We start from the raw sequence: 8,121 nt of genomic DNA, 5'->3' as shown, positions 1-8,121 counted from the left end.
TATTTTTTGAAAAAGCTTTTTTTTTTCAACAACAAACAACAATCTGTAATAGCAAACAAAAATAACAAACAACAGATAAATCAGATGTTTAGTTTTTCTTTTCGTTGTCTATTGTTTGGTTTTTATTGTATTATTTGACCTTTAGATTCGTGGTGATAATTAATAATTAATTGGATACTTGAGACTTGAGCTTTAGATGAGTAATGTTTTTGATTTGTTTATAAGAAGAAGAGTGTTAATGAAAGGAAAGAAAATAGAGACTTGTTATGAACTTTTTTTTTTTTTTTTCTCTATTTCACTCTCTCAATTTTCTCTTTCATCCATGTTAGCTGCTTATAAGCAGATAAGAGTTAATTAGTTTCACATTTATTTTCTTCAAAGGTTACATTAGAGCTTATATTAGTTTTGGACCAAACGGAATTTTTAATATAATTCATGGTGGCACATATGTATTAAGTTTAATAATATATAATGGTATCGATAGGAAAGAAGTTATAATATTTTTATAATATTTTCCAATTCAAAAAGGATATAGAATTGAATAAATTACATAATAGTCTACTTAAAAAAATAATTTCTTACTTATGACTCATAGTTTTAAACAAATTTATCTAAATGTCATATTTATTGGCTTTTAAAAAACTGTTTTTTCTTTTTACAAATAAATAATTAAAAATTTGATAAAAGTAAAAATAAAGTTATAATATTTTGATATATTAGGATTTAAATCATACGATGATATATGTAAAATAAAAATTGAAATTTAATTTTTGATGTAATTATCTATAGATCTTATAACGGGCTTTACAGGCCCAATCCTTTAGAGTTTAGCCCACCAAGATACCCTGATCTTCCTGTTTACTGGTTTCTTTGTGACACTGTTTTTCAGTTAGGGAAAATCCACAAAACAAAAAGTGAAGTATTGAGTTCCAAGAGGACAAACAAGATCTTAGAGCGTAAGCGATCTTAAGTTAAGGCTGTCTGGAGCAGATCTTAGCTTAGATCACCGGCACCATCAACAATGGAGGCCGAATTGCATGATCTTCTTAATGATCTCCGATCTCTCAAGAGCTTATTGCCTGATTCTTCTCTCCACCCTTCAATTGATAAGGTATATGCATGTTTACTTCGTGCTTACTCAGCTTTACTTAGTGAATTACATGTATTAGGAAATTGCGAGTTTGATCTGAATTTTGTGTTGTTTCGAGATGATTGTGTATTGATCCGGAATTCTAATGAAATGGTTGTCATTTAATGAATTTGCTCATCAAAAAGTTGAATTTCGAGGTGATTTAGCATTTCTTTTTTTCTAAGTGAATTTTGTGTTGTTTTGCAGCTGCAATCCCGCGTGGAACATTTGACTGGACTGGCAAAATCTGCACCTCTTCGGCGTTCAAAACTTAAGGTCTTTTTCAGAAATTTATGATTTATGTGTTTCTTCTAGTTGAAATTCAGGAATGTAATGCATATGCAACTTATTTCGGTGACAGGACATGAGTGCCGAGGTGGTGGATAGCAATCCTTATAGCAGGCTTATGGCGCTTCAAAGGATGGGGATTGTGGAGAACTATGAGAGGATACGGAAGTTCTCTGTTGCCATTGTTGTCTGTACTTATCTCCTCTTTCCTTGTTCCTTGTACTTACTCTGTGGTTAAGTTGATGAGTGGCGAATCACTTTTAAATGCATTTGAGAACGTTTGTCCATATGTATAGTATATGAGAGAATGGCTTAGCATTAAGTGTTTGAAAAAACTAATTGAAGGATTTTTAGAGGTAGAACTGAATAGCTCAATTGGATAATGTAGAAACATGGGATTTTGATTTTAAAGTTAATAAAAAGTAAACCATGAAAGGTGAAGTCAATCACAATCCTTCTCTGAGATGTTTGCCTTGTTTGGTCAGTTTCTAGCAAAAGACTGAGAGTTAGATTCTCATTGGTAGAAGTCTAATAGAATTGAATTTTATTGTCCATAGTTTTTCTTCAAATTTGTTGATAGTAGTTTCGTGACGGAATTATGGACATTGGTTTTGTGTCACAGGCTGTCTTTCATGTATTTGGTTCAGCCATCTTGTCAACTAAAATAAACCTTGGTTCTCTATGATTGCCTTAGCCATGAATCTAAGAAAAAGCGTATATGCCTATCAGGCCTCCATCCCTACTCATATGGTCCATGCACATCACTCTATAAACACATTATTGTTCGCAAACAATAATCATAACCCTATGGATCCTGATAGTATCTTTTGATTGCTTATTTTTGTACAATCACAGGGAATTGGTGGTGTTGGCAGTGTTGCAGCCGAGATGCTAACACGATGTGGTATAGGTCGTCTTTTGTTGTATGATTATGACAAAGTGGAATTGGCCAACATGAATAGACTTTTCTTTCGTCCAGAGCAGGTTCTTTTTGTAACTTTTACATCTATATTATAAAACCTCCTTAGTATCTAATCCGATACAGCATGCATGTAATGTCGTAAACGTTACATTTTTCAGTAATACCATGAGTATCTATATTGTTATGTTGTCGTGTGACCAAGAGGTCACGGGTTCGAGTCTTAGGAGCGGCCTCTTGCCAAATAAATTGGCAGGGGAAGGCTTGCCCCCATTACACCCTTGTGGTGGGACCCCTCCCCGGACCCTCGCTCAGCGGGGACGCGTAGTGCACCGGGCCGCCCTTACCATGAGTATCTATATTGTTATGTTGATTTGAACGTTGTGAATGGCTGGATAAAAGATTTTTTAGTTTTTAGTGTTTTAAACATGCAAAACTAGCTTCTTCTTGTTCATTTACTAAGTTGTGTGTTCATAGGCTGGCATGACAAAGACTGATGCTGCTGTTCAGACCCTTTCAGACATAAATCCGGATGTTGTGCTTGAGGTAAGTGTCGTGGAGAGTGTTATGTTTTTTTACAATTATTGTTGCTTACAAGGTGCAACAGTATGTTCAGATGAGAATTAATTTACACTAAATCATTTAGACTTTAGAAGGGTGGTGAAAAAGGATGAGCCTACGTGTTCTCTTTATGTGCATTTCTTTGCTTCAAGTATGCCCTCATTAGTAAAGATTCAGGGAGAAGACTGATTATGTACATCTTGTTTCTATTTTGCTGATAACTAGCATTTTTGTCTCTTGTAAATTTATTTGCTTTGGTTTGGTATCTCTAGCTTATCCCAAAAACTGAAAAGAAAAATGATTTTGCTTACTGTAGAGCGCATACTACTTTGTGCTGATTGACTCTTTTCTGTTCAGAGCTATACAATGAACATCACAACAGTGCAAGGATATGAAACCTTTGTGTCAAGTTTAGAAAATAAATCATTTTGCCCAAGTAAAGAAGGTAGCGGAGTAGATCTTGTTTTGAGCTGTGTGGATAATTATGAAGCAAGGATGGCTGTCAACCAGGTAAAGAAAATGTTGTCATAGGCTGTGATTTTGCATTCTGATTTTTATCATCTTTATCTTCTACTGGATCCAATTTCACAAAGTTTTTGTGGCCGTTGAAATTCTTTTTTGGCATTCTAGATTTCTTGATTACTTTTGTTGTGGATATGTAGGCTTGTAATGAATTGAATCAAACGTGGATGGAGTCTGGTAAGAACATCATTCTTGCTTGTTTTAGTTCATTATCAAAAACCTTTTGTGAACATACCATAATTTTATTAATATTTACAAGCATTTTAAGTGAAAAGTTTTAGATTTATGCGTCTTTATATATCTGTTTTGATCAAGTCCATTAATATTTGTGTTCTTCTCCAGTTCCTTTAACAATACGCTCTTCAAAAGAACATATATGTTTTATAGATATTTATGTACACATTTGTTGGATTTATTCATGGAAGCTAGTTTGAAAAGAGCCACATCTCTATATCTTTTTTTTTTTTTTTTTTGACCTTGTGTCCCTTAATGTTGAGGTTAAATTCTTGTGTATGTTTTGTCTTGTCTTGGCTTCTGTTAATGAATTCAAATGGAGATATTTCTTGGCAGGTGTGTCTGAAGATGCTGTCTCAGGTCATATACAACTCTTGATTCCTGGAGAAACTGCTTGTTTTGCATGTGCACCTCCTTTGGTATGTTTATTAACTTCTTGGGATTTTTGCCATGCTAAAAAAGCTTTATTTTAGAACGAGTGACCAAAACGTATCTGATATTTCTGTAGTAATTTGTGGTTGTTATGCATTGTGTTTCTGTAAGATCAATAGTCGGGTGTGAGGTAATGATTTTTTGAAATGGCAATGCACGTAACTTAGGTTGTAGCATCTGGTATAGACGAGCGTACACTCAAACGCGAGGGGGTTTGTGCGGCATCTTTACCGACCACAATGGTAATTTTTTTCACAACCTTTTACATCTTGAAGTACTTCACTCTAATATCCAGCCAGAATGTGATTAATTGTAGCTGTTACAGCATCTTCAGAAACTATTTGTGTTATATTGAATATTCTAATAACTAGTGATTTGAATTGAATTTCAGGGAGTTGTTGCAGGGCTTTTAGTACAGAATACTTTGAAGTTCTTGTTACAATTTGGACATGTGACCCCATACCTGGTAAGTTCTATGTTAATCCTCTTTATTTCTCTTTCATCTTGTGCTCTAATCCTTACCATACACTTTAGATTAAATTTGGTAATCCATTGATGTTCTATCATTTTTACCTGATCTTGAGGGAAGTTAAGTAGTTACATGTTGCTCATCAAATTTTGATGGATGCTGGCTTTTTTGTTTGAAGGGGTACAATTCTCTTAAAGATTTTTTCCCAACTATGGAAATGAGGCCAAATCCTCAATGTTCAAATACAGCTTGTTTGGAGCGACAGGTATCAAATTAAAATCTGTTTCGGTTCTGAAATAGTTGCTTTCTGGACAGATAATTATTTGGTTTATGTCTTTATTAAGTATAAACTGCATTTATTATACAGAAAGAATACATTCTTGCAAAGCCTACAAGGGATGCTGCTGCTAAAGCCAAAATGGAGGCGGAAGTGCCAGTAGCTATTGATATCCCTCTTCATGATGAAAATGAATGGAACATAAGGTAGTATTGGTAAAGACAGATTGGTATAGATGACACTGAATACCTGCTTTTATTCTTTTTCTGATGTCCTTTTTTAGAAGCTTAGGCATCTGTTTATGATGATTTTGTTTTTGGGTCATTCTTCAGTGTTGTTGATGATTGTGAGCTTGAAAGGACTGATGCTACAAGTTCAGGTGATCTTCGATGTTTTTTCGTTTGCACTTTTTATTATTATAGATACATTGATTGTCCAAAGTTTCAGGCACTTAGTTTCTGAATGAGTAATGTGGGGGATTCTAGATCCTGAGGTTTCTCTTAAGGGTTATACTTTTCTAATTCTAGATCCTGAGTTTTCTCTTAAGGGTTATACTTTTCTATAAAGTACACTTATTTAATGAATGTGAACTTACATATATTAGGCCATTGGTATTTTAGATTTGCACTTTCAAAAAGTTGTTGGAAATGAAGGTGTCAAAATTTTGTATTTGCAAACATAGTCCAATCAAAAAGTTCGGTGGTGTATTTCACTGTGCTTACACAAATTAGGGCATTGGAAGTTGAGTGCTGCACTTTACTATACTATTGAAAATGCAGATGTGAAAGTTTTGTTTTTACAATCACATCTCAATACAAAAGGAAGATTGCATGTGTTCCCCGTAGCTTACACCAAGTAGTACATTGATATCTAGAGTTGTTTACTTTCTAGGTAACTGTCAAATTTGCAGATGTCATAGTTTTATATTTTTTTTTGGAAATATAGCTCCTGAGAAAGTAAAATGTCATGTGTTTCACCATTGAAAATCGGTATATCATATGATGTGCAGCCAAGTAGGAATAGTCATAAAGACTTGTGACAATCGAGATGCCTGGAAGTACAAAAACACCCATAAACTTGTATTCATTGGATAAATTAACTTTTTCGGACAAACTGGCCCTCGAATTTTTCAATCATGACAAGTCACACTGAGTTAAGAAAAATATGTGCAGAAGAATTGGCGTATGCATTACACCTACTGTCTTCTTGACTCAGTGCTACTCATCATATGTTCAAGGCTCAATTTGTCCAAAATAGTTGATTAGAGGCAAAATGTCCCGTACAAGTTATGGATGGTTCTGTACTAAAAGTCAGATTGAGATTCATTCAAAATATTGTGGTTATGTACTAAACTTGGTCTCTGATAGTCTGATACCAGCCAAGGGACTCATGCTTACTGGCATTAAGAATAAAATTAGAAAACAGCGCCATAGGCATAAAAATCCCTTCGTACTCGTTCTTCCATCGAATCTCAAAACTCAAATGTTTTTCATGGGTGGTTTTCTGGGTCGCATGCTTATTTGCACTTATTTAATCTGTTGTCTTATTTCCCTCTCATTTGTTTTGTCACTTTTTTCAGATGCTCTTCCAGAAGGTCTGGCCCGTGAGCTTCCAATTGCCGATGAATTTCACGAAGTCCCAGCTACTGAAACAAGCACAACTATAGATGATCTCGAAGAACTCAGAAAGCAACTTGACGCCCTTAATGCTGATTAGGAACCAAGTTCCGTGTTAGTGCTTACAATTGAGTTGTCTAGACGGCTTCTTAATTTGTTGTTGTACACCATTGGATAAGTTAAACCGAGCTTTACCCATAAACTAACAAAATTGGAAGTAATTTAGTTCTTACCCCATTTTGCCATTTCCAACAGTGGGTATGAACCGAGATCAAAATTGACCAGATAAGAAACTCTCCCCTGTTACCTGCTCAAAACTTGGGCCATACCGGACAAATCCGGAACAAATCTGCATTGGGGATTACCTTTTTTTACAGCATAGTGATTTACTTAATTTTTCGTCTCTTTTAAGCTTCATACAATCGTCTAATAGTCAATGTGTTTTCTGTGATAAATTTTCAAAATTTTCAAAGAATTACCTAGCTTGCTTATTTCACTTCGACAGGCAACGAATAAGTTTTTCTAGCTTTCTATAATATAAGGATCTTTTTTCTAAATGAAAATTTCTCTTTGAAGCTGCTATCATATCAGGTGATGTCAATATAAATGTGCTTTGTTCATAATATTCTTGTTTAAGTTCATGATATTTGACTATCATATCATAATATATTATGATATCTGCTTGTCATAATATTCTCTTCAATCAGTTCATCTATTTTTCTGTTACAACAACTGAAATATATTCTGCTCATTGACACATTTTCTATTTGTAATGCGGTTGATCCAAATAACTTTTTTTTTAATGATAGCTGGCTTGTTACAAATACATTGTTCAACGCACAATTGATTAAGTATTTGTAACAGTTTTTTTTAATGTTATCCGCTACCGAAGCAAAATTTATTACGTGCTAAAATTAATTTTTTAAAAATTTAGTACCGCTTAAATTTTTCCTACATGTTATGCTACCATTTATCGTGTTTCTTCCGTTCTAAACATTCGGGACTTTTTAACTTTTACAGTTATGAATCCAGCATTAAGAGAATCATTTATGAACCTTTTTTTTCAACTTTTTTATTTCATCTATTTTACAATATGTTTATCTTATTCGAATATTCGTCTTTCTCCTCTTTCTCTCGTTTCTCTTGTTGCGTGTTCAAGGCATTATTTTCTGTTCTCGTTTTTTCTTCTTGTTGCAAATTGTTTGTTAATCGAGCATGTTTACAAATAAATTTGTTTTGGATTATATATATGTTTAATGTTTCTATATTGAGTTATTCTTCCTTATTGATAACAGCCATAACAAACAATTTTCAAAGAAACTTAAAGAGCCTGCAAAAAAAGAAGGATGAGCTCAAGGATAAGAGGTGAAAGATGGAGATTCAAGGGATGCACATCTGAAGCTCACAATTAGGCTACCATTTTTACATTTTATCGTATATGACGTGAGTTCATTCGTACGTCTTTCGAACCCAAGAGACTCTAAACATAAGTTAATTATGGTATACGTATACCATCCACATGAGAGCTTATTTAAGCCCATATAATATAGTAGATACATTACGAAAAGAAAAAAAGTCATTAATCAGGAAAATTTCATTTTTGCAGTCACATTCTTGTTTTTACTTCTCTGTAATTTCACTTACATTAAAGTGTTTCCATTGATTTTTTTTTTT

The 8,121-nt window shown here is 33.8% G+C and overlaps 1 protein-coding gene across 2 annotated transcripts; it reads left to right on the top strand.

The window, feature by feature from the left end:
* The first annotated feature begins 876 nt into the window (after positions 1 to 876).
* Positions 877 to 6,850, top strand: LOC136228554 (ubiquitin-like modifier-activating enzyme 5). 2 transcript variants are annotated; one of them, XM_066016981.1, is made up of 14 exons: positions 877 to 1,111; positions 1,337 to 1,405; positions 1,491 to 1,604; positions 2,273 to 2,401; positions 2,814 to 2,882; positions 3,255 to 3,407; positions 3,560 to 3,596; positions 3,990 to 4,072; positions 4,253 to 4,327; positions 4,477 to 4,551; positions 4,733 to 4,819; positions 4,922 to 5,037; positions 5,164 to 5,210; positions 6,411 to 6,850. In XM_066016981.1, exons 1-14 carry the CDS (start codon positions 1,022 to 1,024, stop codon positions 6,545 to 6,547), a joined length of 1,281 nt encoding a protein of 426 aa, XP_065873053.1. In that variant the 5' UTR covers positions 877 to 1,021; the 3' UTR covers positions 6,548 to 6,850. The 2 variants fall into 2 exon arrangements, with proteins under 2 accessions (XP_065873053.1, XP_065873055.1); XM_066016983.1 differs by lacking the exon at positions 877 to 1,111 and having other exon boundaries at positions 1,491 to 1,608.
* Positions 6,851 to 8,121: the final 1,271 nt, after the last annotated feature.

Source organism: Euphorbia lathyris, chromosome 1 (genome assembly GCF_963576675.1).
Source record: "Euphorbia lathyris chromosome 1, ddEupLath1.1, whole genome shotgun sequence".
Lineage (NCBI taxonomy): Eukaryota > Viridiplantae > Streptophyta > Magnoliopsida > Malpighiales > Euphorbiaceae > Euphorbia > Euphorbia lathyris.
This window is presented reverse-complemented; position numbering and strand designations above follow the sequence as displayed.

Excerpts from the sequence above, each read along its gene's own strand:
- LOC136228554 (XM_066016981.1), top strand. The coding sequence starts at position 1,022 with ATGGAGGCCGAATTGCATGATCTTCTTAATGATCTCCGATCTCTCAAG. Across the intron at positions 1,605-2,272 it reads AGTTCTCTGTTGCCATTGTT|GGAATTGGTGGTGTTGGCAG; the intron begins GTCTGTACTTAT and ends GTACAATCACAG. Across the intron at positions 2,402-2,813 it reads TTTTCTTTCGTCCAGAGCAG|GCTGGCATGACAAAGACTGA; the intron begins GTTCTTTTTGTA and ends GTGTGTTCATAG.